This window comes from Bombus fervidus, chromosome 4 (assembly GCF_041682495.2).
Source record: "Bombus fervidus isolate BK054 chromosome 4, iyBomFerv1, whole genome shotgun sequence".
In the NCBI taxonomy this organism is placed as follows: domain Eukaryota; kingdom Metazoa; phylum Arthropoda; class Insecta; order Hymenoptera; family Apidae; genus Bombus; species Bombus fervidus.
Window position 1 is genome coordinate 18901125 of NC_091520.1, and position 18038 is coordinate 18919162.

Genomic DNA, 18038 nt, shown 5'->3' on the forward strand with positions numbered 1-18038 from the left:
CACGTAGACGTTTACAAATCACGACCCTCTTTAGTTCTTTTTCCTCTTCGTTCTAGTCTATCAGGATGCGCCTGATTACTGAACGTCATTATTACGGACCAAGAGATGAACTGAGACAAAAAGTTCTGCTATGAGAGCAAAACGGACAAAACGAGGGACTGAAAGTACAAGAAAGGGAAGTGAACAAGGAAGCAGAAAAAAGTAACAAGTAGAATTCTATTGAATATTTGTAGCTAACTGAGAAGTTTATGGGAATAGAAAAGAGGAATTGTCTACAAAAGGCAAAATAAACTAGTACTAGTTTGTCTATTATATAACCAGCATTTCTCAGATGTATTCATCTTCAAGCTTGATCTTTCACTGCTACTGTGTGCCACTCGTTTACAAAAAACACAAATTCGTTCAATTTTTCTTCTTATGTTATTTAAAGCTATTAAACTTAAAACTAATTAAAGCCATTGACACTAAATTAATAAGAAACGAAAATAACCACAAAGAACATAGATAAAAGTACGTATCTAGATTGTTTGTTCAACTGATAAATTTACTTTGTTGTAATTTATTTGCAGTTCAAAAGCCAGCCATATATGTCTGCGAGGAAATCGTAAGAATTTTTACAACGATTATTTTCATGGTTGCTCTGGTTGTGAATACAATGTACAATATAAAGCACTGTAGTAGGGCCTAGTATATATCTCTGATTGTGAGAGGGCTATGCCATGAAGCTCCATTTAATCTAGAGCAAATACGGGGCGCTTCGCTTAAATCAAGACAGAGTTAAGGAGAGAGAACAGTTCCCTTTGTCGGCTCTAATCTGAACAAACAACCATATACCACGATTGTGTCGTCTAGAAATTCTTGTTTTATCCAAAATTACCCCAGTAGTAGCTACTGTAGAGAAAAAGCGGAGATATCTTCCTTCAAAACTTTAGTAGTGTATCTTTCATCGCAAAAGTACTTTCAACTGTTTATATTGTGTTTGTATGAAAGTAATAACAACAATAATTTTTGCACAAACAATTATATATATAAATTTCAAATATTAATTGAATTAAAAAATGCAAAAAGAAATATAGATTGATGTAAAATTTCAAACGATGATTCTATCAAAGATCAAGACAGTGATGTGATATGTAAAGGTAAAAAAAGATAAATGCAAAGGTAAATTAAAGGACCACAAAGTGGCCTATGATTTTTAAAAAAGTAATTTATCATAGTGCTACAAATATATCAATTTCTTCAACTTTTATATAATTAAACGCACACAGTACCACTGTACCGATGTAGTATTAGTCAATGTTTCGTCTTGTAGTTTTGCAGTCGAAAACATGTATTTCTAGCTGACATTTCGCTCGTTGATCTCCCACGTAGATGACTACCTCTGAAGACTTTCCCTCGAGTTTCGTGTATATATGATGTACGCGTAATAACGCGCGGACATATAGATATAACAAAATTGTACGAGTTTTGAAAAGAACATCGTGACGGTTCCCAGGCAGCTTTGACGCGACATCGGTAAAGTCAGGTTGACGTATAGGCAGTACGGTGCACAAGAAGGAAGAAACGGCATTTTCTACTTATCCTGAAAAAAAGCTGCTGGCACTATCACACGAAGGGACCCCGCTTTGAAAGGTTTTCTTTGCCCGATCGCAGTGGCGCAGTCTCCAATTAACGCTTTCCGCAGTGTCAAAAGGCCCGACGACGACGGTGCGTTGAAAAGTGGATTAAAACGTGCTCCGTTTGCTATCGCCTTTTACAACGTTTACAGACGCGACCGTATGTAAGTACGTACATACTGCATGCTCCTTGTATTCACGACCGATGCCGACACTCTGCCTGCCTATATTCTTATTCCTTGTACGCGTTCCTAGCTGCCTTCAATCTACTAAAACACAAAACCGTTCAGAACAGCCTTACACAGTATAGTTCAAGGAAACGCGGATCGCTCGGTTTAATTTTAATTAACGAGACGAAAACGTTTGTACACGCGTTTTAATTACTCTTTGAGTACCTCTGTTTTCCTCACGTGCATTTACGGTCCGATTGGCTCTTTAATGCTTCTGAAACGCCACGTAACTTGAAACTTATGCACATACACGTCTATTTGTATTTCTTAAATTTCATTTTATCACTGTATCATTGTACCAACGATACGCTGCTCGTGTATAACAACATTTTTTTTGTTTTTAGCGTTTAAATCGAAGCGATACATCGTGATCAACTACAAGTTGTTTTACTATAAAAAGTGAAGATAACAAAGCTGGTAGGTTTCGATTTTCAGATCAACGTGGTAAACACACTTCGTGTTTAAAACACATAAAAGGTACACTAAAACTTTCAGAGTATTTATTCAAAGATAAACTTTGATATATTCTTCTGGCAAAATTCGATCAATCTGACTCCACCTGACCTCACAACGATGCAAAGGGGTGAAAGTAGAAATTGTAGTAAGCAGAGGGTGTAGCATGGTGAGTCTGAAAATAAGAAGATATAGATAAAAGGAGATGGTTCCACGTTGGACTAACAAGACTCAGGACCAGGGGCTATTATCATAATTGTGGGCTGCAGGCAGCGGCTGTGCCCACAAACCAGAATGGCTCTTGTCTCATCTACCTTCGTCTTCGCTTTCTTCTTTCTTATATTCTTCGTCCTCTCCTCCTTCTCCCTCTTCTTCATCTCCTTCTTCTTTTTCGCGTCTTTTTACTCAAACCCTTGTACTCTCGCATTTTGCGCGTCTCTTCGCCGGTCTTTTGCACGTGCTAGAGACAAATGGATCGGCCCTTAAGGCATTTAGCTTTCACGCTACGTATTTCCATTTAGATTAAGAAGCCTATGCGATATTTTAGAAATACGTTCTTATCCAATGAAATATGGTGCATCGGTTTAACTCCGCGAGTTATAAGACCTATTTGTAGTTGTCCGTAATCGTTGAAATTTATGTACATATTGATACGATGTGCCTGTGTCTTAAAATAAAGAAAGAGACGTTCAAACGTATTCGAGAATATTGAGAAAACCGTAAGTGCATATACACAATAGCAGTGCTTATTCAGAAACAATACTAAACTCGAAGATGCGATGTCTGCCGACAAGCGTTCTATTCTCTCTCGTTCTTTACTTTCCTTGATTACATGGCAAGCCTAAGATCTTTCCAAGCTCTATATGTACGTTTTGGCTTTCATTTTAAGAAATGGTGAAGTAATACGAGAAGAATTGACAGGAAATGTCAGACGTACACTCCTTTTAATCCACCTTTGTGAAGAATAACGGTACCTTTTTTTGTTTTATTTTTCCAAAATATTTTATTCGATCTACGTAATAGCACTTATCGTTGTTTTTAATTTTGCTGTAACAGTAACTGCATTAAATTTCTCTTACATAACTCAATATTGTAAGTGAATTTCTCAGCATGACCTGATTTCTTCGTTCGCCGCACGTACCGATAGGAATCAATTACCATAGACTTAAGCAACGAACTCGTTACGTAATTATAATTTAGTTATAATTGCTAACTGAACGAATTCTCCGAATCGATTATCGAAGACAATATGCGTCTTGTTCCTTTTCGATTAAATCGTTGATGTTAAGAAAAGAGTGGCGAAGCAAACATTTGTTATTCACGATTGCAATTAGCAATTATGCCATACCGTTTTACGTTAACGGTTTATGGGCCATATTTTACGCTCAAATATTACACGTTTAACATATTTCTCTTTATTTCTGACAAGTATATCGTGTTCTATCAGGTATTCAAGTAAGTATCTTTTGAGATTACAGCACTGTAATTTTAATAAACATCAAAATCTAGATACTTATTGGTTCTTTACTCCTGCTGCTTTTTATTCTTATCCGATGGATTAAAATTTACGAACGACGTACACTTCGGTGAAACGAGGCATGTACTTGATTTTCTGTTGAATCTTTCAGTACCTATCATACTTCACCTTGCATCCTTTAAGTGGCGTGGCTAAATTGTTTCTGCTTCTTTTGTTTTGTTTTACATTTCTTCTCGTGTGTTCTTTCAACGAGAGATGCCAGGGGCGTGTATGTTTGTTTAGCCTCGGTGTACCCTGTTATTAGGGGCCGGTGCTGCTCGGAAACCAAAGGGCCCACGCGGATATTTGGGCCCTCGAGAGAAAGACGATCGCGCTATCCTCCGTCCTCTCTTCTCTCGCTCTTTCCGCAGAATTCGCCTTCTTCTTGTTCCCCTCGCCGTTTGTCTTTCGCTTTATTTCGTGTGTAAGAGCAGTTAGAGATGAAAAGGATAGCCGGATAAATTTGAAAGGAGACCCGTTGGTTCTCGGACAAAGTTTTCGCCTACCTATCTAGATTCTGATTTAGATTCTACCGCGTTTTAATTTATCGTTCGTGATCCTGCTGATTACAGAAACACCTATTCCTAGGAGAGAAAACGATTCTTGTTGTCGCCTCTGAACGACTAACTACTGGATATTAATGAGAAGATGGAAGTAAGTATGTACAAACTCGTTCTACGAAGTGACACAAAATTTCTCACCATGATAGTTTCAAATCGATGGCTATACATACAGCGCTTCGTTATTTATCTAAGTAGATGTATTTTACGAGGCTACAAGATGTATTTAATTAACCATAGTTAGATGTTGGGTTGCGTTGGATTTACTTGCTATATACACGTACGTATGCGCCCCTTTTTCCACTCAATTTTGTTTTTTCAATCTGGGGTTGATTCGTGGGATCTTTTGATTCATCTTTTCGATACACAATGCATCGCTGACGACATCCTGCAGATTCTGCAATTGAATGGTGTCTGTTTGTACGGACGCCACGTGACGAAGCGTTAGGGATAGACCTAACACGCGGCCAAATATTCCATGCTTTATTTGTTTAATTTAACAGTATTGTGACGCGGTGTTTTCATTAGTTGACGCTCGATTTATTTCTTTCGGGTCCATTTCCTGCATTTTTAACGTGGGAGAAAGCAGCGATTCGAGCACATGTGTACTTTCGATATATACATATTATATGTAGTAGTATCGTGTGAAAAATCACTATAGGTATACATTCATGATTTTATTCTTTATATCGTTTTATTATTTTTATATGTGTTTACGGTTGTTAGTTGCTTGTGCCAAAGAAAACTAACAAATTTCGATCTAATACCACCGTTATGAAAGTTCTTTTATACATATTTATTATAAATATAGTTTTATTATGCTGTGCTTCGAATTCATTCATTCGAATTGGTATTTATTATTTCTACTTATTATTGTATTAAGGTATCGGCTAAAAACATTTTCTCGTAATATTACCGACTTCTATTTATCTTTTTTGAACTATTGTTGATTTCCGAGTATCGGTGTGCGCTGCGACATCTAATGGTGCACGCGTAGAACTTCTGCAGATTTCAAAGGAAAATTACAAACGCAGAACGAAGAAATCACTTATGTATATAAATTTACAATAAAATGTATATTATAAAATATAAAAAGATTTCAAGGACCGTCATAGAAAGAAAAGTATATTGTAATATGTAATGGTTTTCAATATCAATTATACGTCTATGTCTACGTGTTTGATTAAGGAGTATATGTATATAACGTTACTATGTGTATGAAAGTCATGTACATTATTTATTGTTAGTTTAAAAACATAATTTGGGATATTTATTCAGATATACTTTATAGTTCTAATATTATTATGTATGTCGATGCTTTGAGTAATTGTATAATATTTGCGGTTATAAAACAAGTTCTATTATATATGAAAGTGCTTTATTATCATACACTTTAGTACATTCTTTAGTTTATCATATTTTATGCCGCTACGTTTAATAGAATATAAATAGATAAATAAATACAATAAATATAACAATGCATTATTCTAAAATACAACAATATTAAATAAATAATGTTCTTTAATTTTTCATATGGATAGAAATTTTAGCACGTTTTAATTATCTAAACGAATAGTTACGGATTTAAAACTGTCCGATAGTTAGAGTATCGTGAATTTTACAGGAAAATTAAATCATAATAATAAGAGATCAAAAGTATTAAAAACTATTCGACTCTAGAAAGAAGAGTATATTAAAATTAAAAGTATTCAATTACCAATTTTCTTTATCGACGTTCGATAACGCGAGTCATATACGTATATCATATCGCGCTACTCGATACAAACGTAACAGCTAAAGGTCAATAACTAAATAATCACGAATCAAATTGAGCACACAGTCATAATTTATAATCGGTACTCTTCAAAACCTATTGATTTCGAAGGAACGTCGCAACTTATTTTACAATGAAATAAAACTATGTTATTTAAACAAATGTGTTTTGATATTTAGTACAATGTTATTTAGTTTCCTATAGGACAGTTTTTCTGATCAGTTCGAATAAAATATGCTCTGCTAATATTATTTTTATCCAATATTTGATAAGCTTTCTCTAAAACAGAAACCAATGGCTTTGGTTCTCTTGCCATAATCCAAACATTCCTTGTACTGAAATACATACAGCAATAAATTTATTATAGTAATGTGTACCTCTCTATTCTCTATTAAAATAATGCTACTAAAATAATGTACGAACAATCTCCTCGAAAATATGTAATAATAGGATATGAAAATCGCAGGGGGAAAATATGACAAGCCCATTTTTATTGATTTTCCGACTTATACGTCATTTGGTGGCATAAAATAAATATTTTATAAAAAAGAAAAAATATTTTATGAAATAATTGAAAAAGGGAATATTCTGATAGATTCGAAAATCTACAAATTTTTTAATATAGGCGATAAATCTATGATATTTCATAAAAAGCCAACGATATTAATACGATTGTTATTTTAATTGAACTTAATTAATACTGGTCCATATATTTCACATTAATATCGTTTAAATGTTAAGAGAAGTAACAGAACTGCATATTTAGTGCACCGATCAAGTGAAAAGATAATGTTCACGTGGAATTGTTTGATAACATATCGAATTTTAAAATTGCCTTTTTGTAAAATATAGGTAATGCGACTTTTCATATTTTTCACCAGTAATTCTCTATCTTTACATATTACGTATATTGTTATTATTATGTATTATGCATGTTAAAATAATCACTACTTTGAAATGTTAAGGTATATTTGTTATGTAATTTTACTTCCTTGAACATTTACCTGAACACGCCGAAATTTGAACAACTCCATACAACGGAGTAGGTTGTATAATCGGTATCGAGAATCCAATAAGGTGCATCTAATGGAAGAGGCATACTTGGGAACGAAACAGTTAATTTTGCGTCTTCCACTTTAAGAACAGGTTTTCCAACTCCTTCGATACTCGAAGAAACTCCAGTCCTGAGTAAATAATAATATATGCAATTCTATCAAACTATTTCACTAAACGTTATTGTTATTAATTTTAATTTTCTTATTTAACATAATATCGTTATTAACGTAAATTATGTGATTAACGAGTAAACGTACGAAGAGTTCTTTTTTATTTTTTGGAAAATGTCGAATATTCGAAAATGCAAAGAATTATTATATTTTACATACATTCGTCGTGAATGAACAATTGTAAATTTGAAGAAAGTTTATAATTCAATACAACACAAAGCGTAATATAACAGTATGGCTGTAAAAGTATCTATTATTAAATATCTCTAAATTCCTCTACCAAAATTGTATAGTAAATGACGTTTCATTCTTTCTAAATTTCTATTAAATATATTTTTACATGTTTTGCACATTTTTCGAGCAAAAATATTACGTGTTATTTTTTTAAAAAGCTAGAAATTAATTTTAATTGAAAGTTTAACAATTAAAACGTGTTATAAAAAATAAATCGATTATACTCACAAAGCGGATATCTGCTTATTCAAAATGTTGATCGAGTTGCTATCGTCTGTTATATTGTAAGTAGCAGTTACGCATTTTCCACCAAACTCGAAGAACGCAAAGTACTTCTCGATCTCGTACCATTTCCCCAAGTACTGGAAAACAGCGGAACACGCGTATTTATTTAAACAGGATAAACCTTGAAGAAAGTCCGAACGAATCATCTTTGACCTTCTATACTTTACATATCTATCTCTCGTTACATCCTATGTGTATCAATGTCCTATTGAGGACAACTTTCTAAATGCAGGTTGCATTACCTCATAAGTAAGTCAATAACGCAGGTATGTACAAGAAATCTATTCTAGTTTCTAGTCGACATAATAGACTTTGAAACATGCGATTATCATACATACCCTTTCTATATCGAAATTCTGTATAGTTTCCACAGTAGGACACGAGCCCAAAAATGGTACTTGTGCTATTGCAGCGTTTGCAATAATTAAAAGTAAATATATTCGCAGCATCGTCTCTTCTGTAAGCAGAATTATCAAATTAGTTTAATTTCTAATATCAGAGGCGAGAAGACGAGTTAATTCGTCCTTTGAACTGTCACTTTCTTAAACATAATAATTTTTTATTTCGTAGAGATTCTTTATCTTTTTAAGTGCCGTATCATTTTTCTTGAAAATAATAAATACGTTTGCAAGGATTAAAATTAACATAACTTGATTTGCCTTCGTTGATTGTGAATTTCGTAATTATAGAAGTTTTTGATTAAGAAATCCAGTTAACAGATTACCCGAGTTTGCGTACAATCTTCTTACGGCTAACAAGAAGACGAAACTAACAGACGCACGGTACACGGATAAAAGATACTCAACCTTCATCAAGAATTTGTTCCATTTTTTACTATTCGTTTTTTAGTTTTACGTGAACAAGAAAGGTGATTTTTTCGCTAAAGCAATCGTGAAATTACTCACTGAATAGCAAAAAATTATCAACAAACGGTACGCATAACGTTCAATCACGTTTCTAAGTCCATAAAGATAAAATACCTTTAAATCAAATAAAGCAACCCACATTTCTTTGGATCTATTAAGAAATTGTATATTCTCTACTCTTATGAATTAGCATCTTTCCTTCACACATCTTTTACATACAATTGTATATCATATATCAGTATGCGATGTACGCTTTTTGCATATACAACAGTTGTAAATACTTTCTGCAGACAAGGTACCGTGTATACCAGAATCGCGTTTCGAAAGAACAGTTAACTTTTAATGTTTGAACTGTGATAATGACAGTAACGTTAGCATTGCAAATACGTACAAATATCTTTCATTATTTATATATCTCTCTGTAGAAAATAAGAAGCAATTAATAACGAATTCTATACAACATTATACTCGCAGCTCTAAAAATGAATTTGTTTCATATAGAAGGAGGTTATGAATTTGCGTTGTTTCTAAATAAAAATCGTTGCTTGTTTTAACTATAACGATCGTATTTTCTATTACAACGAACCATTTAATGAGAAATAAAGAACACAAAATAGGCAATAAAAGTACATAATAGTTAAAATCGTATTAACGCGAAAAATTCGTATTTAAAATTTGCATTTTTATTTCAGAAGAGGGCTACAACAATGTTGCATTCTTCCATATCTTTACCATTGTAATCAGCGAGCATCGATATTTATGCGCCAATTGTAATCGTATCATCTCTTTGTATGCAATGCGTACAAGAGGAAAAACACCGTGATCTTTGACCGTAATGTAAAAAAGTTATGAGAGTCACGAATTGAACTGATTCGAATGGGACACGTACCGGATTGACAACCGTTGTACACGCTGAAACTCGACAACTGGAGGAACTGATCGGGGTTGGCAGTGACACTTCTCACGCGACGAACTGTCCGCCAGTGACTGGTCTTCCCGTTCTTTGTACCTTCCGCTTACGCAGACGGAGTCGCGAAGGCTGACTGGATGCGTTCGGAAGATTTCTGTCAGTTAGTGGGTCACTAACGGTACGCCGCAGGTTCAAGAAACCCCAGGCCTATGGTTCGAATTTACCAGCGACTAATCGGCTGTTAACTTTTTTTCAGATTTTTTTCACATCTAATTTCGAGCAGACGAATTTCCCGCAACCAGTTTTAGAAACTTTTAGTCAAACGTAATTCACGCGTGAAATGGACAATGTACAGTTAGGACCTTTCATATCGAATATCTTACATTTTGAAAATATTAAAAAGAACGGTAGATTATTGTAATAGCCACCTCTATTGTTTTTTCTTTGTTGCTATGCTTCTATCATTTCACGCCTTTCCTCGTTGTTTGCGTTTGTTGAAACAACGTTGAAACGTCTTGGCACATCGGGCAGATCCATCGACTAAATAGTAGCTCTGTTATTTTCTCTATTGTTATGGTATTTGGTCTATTACGATATCTATTCACCGTATTCAGAGAACGGAATGGAATAATTAAACATTGTCGTAAATATTTTTAAAATTTAGAGTATGACTAGTTACGTTTATCTACATAACGTTATTTTTAAGCCGTTACTGTACTTTCTTATAAATGTGAAATCAAAATATTTGCAAAAGGCTGAAGAAGAGAACATCAATCAAAATTGAAACTCCTTGTTAACGATTCCGTTATCCACCGCTTTATACATCCTTGTTGACCCTATCGTTAACGTCAAAGACTACATATTAAATAATTTATTATTTTTCAAATTGTACGAACACATATCTAGTTTTTATTCATGCAATTACCATTATATGAACAAGATATTTAATGACGAATCGTTCTTTTATACCCTTTCTTTCGTGTCTTCTTTCACCTAATCTACGATTCACTGGTAACCGAAAAACGAAATGGGAAGAAAAATTTAAGTACAACAGAATTTCATAGCAACGTTTTATGTAACAATTTATTTAACTTTTATCGTTCTTTTTTTTTTACATTTGTACACAAGTTAAAACAAATACCCTCCTATCCCTCCACGAACCATGAAAGTGATAATTCTTGAAAATGGATGAATAATGGACGTGAAACTCAGGCGAGACTGGTTTCAATTGAACGAAACCGCTACAAGCCCGAAACCGAACTAATCGATAATAATCTACGCGAAGTTTCTCGAACGGGACGAGTACAAATTTAATTTTCGAGTGTCATCTTCACGCAATCTTTTCTACTTGCTTCATATTTTCGTCGACTCCCTCTTTCATAGGCTCGCTGTTTTTCTCCTCTTTTATCTGCGCATTCTTCGCCGGTATATCTTCTTTCACGGCGTCAGCCACTTCCATGATTCGAACGGGAACCGCGTTAACCGCCTTCTTCTTCAAGTTTTCAGCAGTTTGAGGCTTTTTCGTCGACTTTTCGTCCTCCTTCGTGTTCATTTCGACGATCACTTCCGGTGCATCTGGCACTACAGCGGCTCTAACATTTTCGGTATCTTTCTGCGGAACTTCTACAGGAGCTTGATCGCCTTGAATCTCTGAGGTCTCCACTGGTTTTGGCGTATCTAAGTAAGCACAGTCTTGCTGATCCGTCTTTACGAAGAACGTTTTGGAAATCTTGTAGCTGTCAAGGACGGCGTAAGCCTATTTGGAAAGTATTTTATATTATATTTCTGCAGTATAATAAAATCCCCCATCATATATGTATATATGAAAATTGTTAATTGTTAATTTTTGAAATTAAAGATAAGGATTCCATAATATTAGCGCGATATTAGGTTATATATTTGAATGTTTATCGGATCAAACGAGATTCAGTTTGTTGAAATTTATAAAAAGTACATATATAAATTTGTGTTTCGATATATAGATAGAGAATGCGAACGTAAATACTAGTGTAGAATATTTAACGAATTTAAATTTTGTTTAATGAATAAAATTTTGTTTCTGAAAAGAAGGAGGATTTAAAGGAATTTAAAGTACGAATTTACGAGTTTAAAGTGAAATTTACCTTCTGTAAGACTGTTCCCGGTGCTAATCTTTCTCTTGTCATAACCCAGGCGTTTTGCGTATGGAACGGACCAATACCGGAACAACTCCACAGAACCGCGTAAGAATCGTAATCCGTTTCAAGTACAGAATATTTGGTTTCAGGCGTCAATGGTATCGTGTATTTTACGATTAGTTTTCCTTCTTCGGCTTTCGAGGCAGCTTTCTTGATCTCACCCTCTAACACTCTCTTGATCCCCGTGCTAAATGTTTAAGTAATTATAGATACATATTTGAATGATCCGATCACATAGTCATTAAAAGATACAAGAAAAACAAAGAATACATGTTTATTGCTGTTTACTGGTATTAAACGTAAGTCGTTTTTTTTAACAAGTGTACTTCAAAGATTCGCTGGTATCGTGGCCAGCTTTATCGAGGGTCGAAACATCGGTACACTATGAAAAACTATAAATTTTTTCGCAGATACTGTACAACGTGCTCGATGAGCGATGTAAAATAAACACGAAGCGAAAAGTAACCATAAAAAGAAAGTTCTTTTAACTTTTTCAAATATACTTACAATCTATTTGTAACTTCGTTGCTGACTCGGAATTTGCCGTCAGGACCCAACGTGTAATTTGCCATTACGCATCGTGATACTACTTCTGTCAGTTGAAAGTATCTCTCAGCCTCGTACCAGATACCCAAAAACTAGAAAGCAGTGAAGATAATTCGTCCGTTACAACGATATTCTTTCGTTCTCTTAGAACCTAAGAAATTTTCGAGCGGCAAAGAAATACAATTGGATCGAAGAGGAGGACCCAAAGGACGCGATAGGGTTAAAGCGTTTTTAAAACTATAACGCGGGTACGTAAAATATCAAAGAATATTCCATTTCGATGGAAGCAACGCCTGTAAAGTAACTTTTGAATTGTTAACTTTGCAATAGACGACTGGATAACTGTACTCACCTTGGTCATGTCAAAGTTCGCCATAGGTACGTAATCTGGACAGAAACCCAGACTGGGTATCTGGGCTCGAACCAGAGCCAAAGCCGAAAGTATCAGAACTATCTTGCCGATCATGTCTACCGTTGATCTGCCGTGAACATGGTTCAAACCGCTTCTCTTATATACATTAACCAAGGAGCGCAAGAGCGTTGACCGGACACTACCCCCCCTGTTTTACCTACACGTGAATATTCTTACGGTACTCTTCGTGGCCTCAGAATCTGGTCACCAGACGATGGTCATTGGTCAATGTTGCTAGACGACTTCTTGGCAAGAAGTTTAACCAAGGTGGTACCCGACGACCCGCTGAGAACAGACCGATGCAGGCTCTATTATGCAATTTCTTCAAACAACGGTACTTTTGGTCGATGAAGAAGAATCCTTTGTTCGATGGATCGGTGTCAGTCGATTTGACGGGACGCCAACGTTTCTTAAATACGCATAGCAATCGTAACGGGCCACGAACAAGGTGAATTCTCTGGACATCGATCGTGTCACTTTTTCTAAGTTTCTTCGATCTTGATGATAGTTGCTGTTACCGATGGAAAATTCTTAGTAAATTAATTCGGTGTGTCATTTTTTACAAGCGTTATGCGAAGAAAGTTACGAATATTTGACGCGAATGTAGCCTGTTGAAGCAAAAGGCAATATTTTATTACATATTACAAATGACTTATAAATGTATTAATCTCTGGTCAAATAATACGTCGAACGATAATAATATTGTTTGAGTACGAATAAAGACGATATTGGGCTTTCGTCATATAGTTCGGTATATATAGGTTTCTTCGGACTACGGTCTTCTTCAGATATTTCAGATACTTGAAAACGATACCAGTACTCATTTAGCAGCGCAAGAAGGAAATTTCATTGAGTCGGATATAGTAGAATTTTTGAACACGTTACCGATATAATTGAGTTTCACAGGCCAACTTCTTTGCACATTCTATACGAGTAAAGCGAGTGAGTTGTAGGAACGAAACTAATGCGAATTACTTACACTTTTTGTTTTCTAAGCACTGTTACCTGTATTTACGTTTTGAACAAAATTTTTCAAACACAAGATACTCTGAAACACGTTACCATCGCCTATTGAGTCACTTGCAACGTATAAAAATATCGAATATCTTCTATTCCATAAATTTGTCTCTTATTTCGATAATTAAGAACGTTCGTCGAGGTAAATTTCGTGTAATATGCGAAATATTCGAATACGGAGTAAGTGAAATCACTTTTGGGCTTAAAGACTTGAGGAAACCAATTTTAGGACATAGCGATTACTTAGTGATCTTAAGATGAAAAATCAGATATACGGTTTCTCAGGAGATATCTTTACGAATAGTAGGAAATGGGAATATAAAAAGATACTCGAGTGAGTCATATCTAAAACTTTCGTTTTCATTTGACGAATGCATAAATTTGTTACTTTCGATTTACATGAATCTCATTCGCAGTTATCTTGACCCACATTTTTGTTTGTTTGTTGTTTTCATGATCAGTTGCTCGTCCGTGACGAGACCAAGATTAGAGTAGATCGCAGTAGGCATCCTGGAATGCGCGATTGTGAAATTTACACCTTTGATAGTGTTATTCCTCTTCCTGTAGTCATTCATAAAGCCGGTTTCAACAATCTCGATCCTTAGCGAGTCTGTATTTATGTTCACGAACGAAGTAGATAGATGGCAAACGTAGCCGACTTTTCTTTCTCGCAACAAAACAGTAACTAGCTGTTCGTTATCGCGTTACAATTACGCAATCGACACTGTCAACAGATAAAGCTTGGCAAAGGTATACCACCATTCTTAACCGTGGCCCGCCAGTAACGGGTTTTTCAACGAGGTTTCTTTTTGTATGAAATCCTTGGCCATCGAACCGTTAGTTTGGAGTAAATGTTCCCCTAACTACACACCGATAGGTCTATAAACGAGGAACCGCTACGAAACAATTTCGATAAATTTCATTCAGACGTTGATCTTGCGCATGTGTGTATCCATGTCAACTATATGAATCGATCTGTTCCTCTTCGAAGTACATTTAGTTTTCATTGATAAAAATCGTTCTCTTTTCTGTGTTTATCGTTCTTGAAAAAAAAGAAAAAAAGAAAAAAAAAAATAAAAAGAAACTTCTACGTATACGATAAAGAAAGATACTTATCGAAACCTTTAATTCGATAAAGAACGCGCATCGTTTGCATTATATACAAAATCCTGTTTTTTTTCATTTGAAATTTCTCGGCAACAAAAGATTATTTAAAGACTAATTTTGCGAAATAATAGAAAGCGATAAAAACGAATTCGCTCGAAATCTAATGTTCTTTTAGGTCGGAAGGAAAGGGAAAGGATATTGATATGAGCCAAGTTGTTTTCGCTCGCTCGTTTATCTTCTTTTACAGATTTCTCATCTGAATTAATTTATTTCTTGTAAATCTATGAACACTAAGAAAGCACGCGGAAAACGTTCTCCGCTCGGAAGATGCTTAAATTCTAGAAAACTCTGACCAGATGTCCGAAGAACAATGATTTCGAATCAAGCGAATATTTAAGGAAAGGAAAGTGATATACAATATGGTAACGTAAAGCAAGTATTATTTCATGTTGGAAAGGAATCACGACATTTCTTCATAATCATTTCATTCGTAATCAAGATTTTATATAAATTTTAATCGCAGAAATAACACGCATCGTCGATTTTATCTGTAGGAAACAACGAACGATCGACCTTTCTAACTCTGCATACGCATTTACCATCAGGATTGCAATTTACTTCCTTAATTAAAGTCTTCTCCGCTTAAATAATCGACATAGTGAAAAGCAAAGTTCAACATCGATGAAAAAACGATTTATTTCTACAACATTTCGCTACGTTGAGGAAGAAAAGAAATGCCCTCTTGGGACATCTGGCCGCGAGTGTGTGTGTGTGTGTGTGTGTGTCTGTGTGTCTGTGTCTGTGTCTGTGTGTATGTATACACAATAAACGTAACTAATTAACAGTAACATAATCTGCATACGTAATCCTAGTGCGCTTACGTCTCGAGAAGAGGGAACGAGGAGGTTGGAGAGGGTTTCAGGTAGGAGAGGGTTGGAGACAGAGAAACGACGAAAAGTTAGTTACTAAAAAATTATTTAGGCGGCTCGCAGGAGAAAAAGGATCGTCCGTTAGCTTCTTCCTCTCGCGATCGAAAGATTTTTCCTTTTTATTTGAAAGAGCCACGAGTCGCGCTCGTGCGATGCGCCGAAGCGTTGCACGCTAAACAATAATTACTTTATCTTTATTATCATTTAGTATCACATTGCGTTCACTGTTTTGTGCTGGCCATTTTTGCCTGGCTTGATGAGAGCGCACACCACCCCTCTAACCTCTTCTTACGTTCCTATGTTCTGCTTTCGTGCCCGTTTATACCTCGGCGGTAAAAATACCATGGCGAAGGCAAATAGAACGAACGATCTTATTTCAAATACACTTGCGATATCGTTTTTTTCAAAAATGTCGAATCCCAATAAACAGCAACAGCAGCTAGCTGATTTTTTACATCGTCCGCTTGGAAAAAGTGAAACGGTTCGAATTTAGCGATACGTTTGATCATCAATGGGGAGATATTACGAACGAAATTTTGGAAATCGCATCTCTGGTCACGTTAAATATAAAAATATAATTTGAGTAAAATAAATTAGAGGAATCGTTTCGTGAAAGTATTCACTTGTATATGGAATGTGCGCGTGAGTTTCAAACGAATATAATATTATCGCTAATGATATTTATTGGGACTCGAATTTATTTGATTTTGTACGTTTATTAAGACCGGCCGTTCCGTATTTCAGATTTTCATACAGATTTTCATACAGCCAAGGAGCTAAAGAGAGGTTGAGGCCCTTCTTCAAGGCACCTTAGGTAGTAATACCTATCTAGAAAAGAAATTCATGACGTCCTGCGCCAACAAAAAAGAAATTAGAGAAACAAAAGCTACTACTTAAAACAATCTATCTAGATCCTAACGAAACTTGGATTAATTCGAGTGATATTAAAAACTTCTACGTGAATTAATTAACGCTTTCTTTCAATTCCTAAGCGAGCTCGTATCGTCATCTTACACGTGTACGTATCTTAAGCCTATGAACACATGAAATCACTGCCCAATCGACCAATTTGGACCCATTTGACAAGGCACTCGAGTCGCTGAGATACCAAAGACGTTTCGAGGAAAAACAACACAAGATGGGACAAGGGAGGAAGTGAGAAGGACCGTTACGATGAAGTGGAAGACGAGGATTGTAATACGCGGAAGAACATTAGCAACGTTTATTCTAACAGTTGGCGAACAGGTTGAACCGTTTTGAAAAAAATTATTGTCGCTTCTTCCAGAATCGCGTCTCGCCGATAATGTTCCTCTTCGTAGGATAAGGAGAACGCCAATATCTTTTTGTTCTACATCCCTGACCTTCTAATCGAATCCTTCCATACGCTAATTCCGAAACCGTACACACAGCTCTCTGCGAGCAAATTTGTTCGAGGTGATTAACGGGCAGGATACCTAAAATCTACCTAAGACAGAAATCGGTGGAAAATCGGTTGGTCCCTTTGCAAAGTGTAAAATAAATAAATTGTTATATCCGTTCGCTTGTTTCTACGACTAAACATTAACCTTATTTACACATGAGATTGTTTGCGCGCGATCTGAGGTAAACGAGAGGTTTCGCTGGATGTCACGTGACGCGAACGGAAGCGTTTAAAAGCTTTTTCAATAAGTAAGACGCAACGAGAAGACGCGTGCCGGATTCACTTTAGTGAACTGATTGAAATTCGGCGCGTGACAACGATAATTGACTCTCGCCTCTTCGTTTATATTATATTTTCTATCTTTTGCTTTATTCTTTCTTTCCTTTTGTTATATATTCTCGTTTCGACTTTCTTAACGTTACCCGATAGAGACCGTCAACATATCCGACACACTTCCGACCAACGTCGACTGTCGGAAATACGTTATTTGGTCAGAGTTACTGGTCATCGCTTATAATAATAAACAGGTAGTCGATTGTTGCGTCGTCTTCGAATATCTTCGATTTAGAGAGGCTCACGAAAACGACGTAACGCTTTAGTGGAAGGCTCATCCGGTGCTGTAAGATATTTACTTTCCAACAAAAAATAAAAAGAGAGAGATTCACGAAGATCTTGTAATTCCACGCAGAATCGTAAATCTTGCTACAGAACTTTATAAAATAACACGTTCACACTTTCGTTCGTTCGTTTAAAGGTAACA

The 18038-nt window shown here is 35.5% G+C and overlaps 2 protein-coding genes and 1 long non-coding RNA gene across 3 annotated transcripts; all 3 read right to left on the reverse strand.

Moving 5' to 3' along the window:
* Positions 1–5770: 5770 nt before the first annotated feature.
* LOC139986534 (apolipoprotein D-like) lies at positions 5771–9674 on the reverse strand. Its single transcript, XM_072001950.1, has 5 exons — positions 9650–9674; positions 8233–8351; positions 7838–7971; positions 7154–7333; positions 5771–6484 (listed from the first exon to the last, which is right to left on the reverse strand). Exons 2-5 carry the CDS (start codon positions 8341–8343, stop codon positions 6340–6342), a joined length of 570 nt encoding a protein of 189 aa, XP_071858051.1. The 5' UTR covers positions 8344–8351; positions 9650–9674; the 3' UTR covers positions 5771–6339.
* A 1052-nt stretch (positions 9675–10726) lies between these two features.
* LOC139986532 (apolipoprotein D-like) lies at positions 10727–12902 on the reverse strand. Its single transcript, XM_072001947.1, has 4 exons — positions 12746–12902; positions 12355–12485; positions 11794–12034; positions 10727–11426 (listed from the first exon to the last, which is right to left on the reverse strand). The coding sequence occupies exons 1-4, from the start codon at positions 12857–12859 to the stop codon at positions 11001–11003; spliced, it is 912 nt and encodes a 303-aa protein (XP_071858048.1). The 5' UTR covers positions 12860–12902; the 3' UTR covers positions 10727–11000.
* Positions 12903–15142: 2240 nt separating this feature from the next.
* Positions 15143–18037, reverse strand: LOC139986535 (uncharacterized). Its single transcript, XR_011799664.1, has 2 exons — positions 15753–18037; positions 15143–15722 (listed from the first exon to the last, which is right to left on the reverse strand). It is a non-coding gene; the product is annotated as an uncharacterized lncRNA (long non-coding RNA).
* Position 18038: the final 1 nt, after the last annotated feature.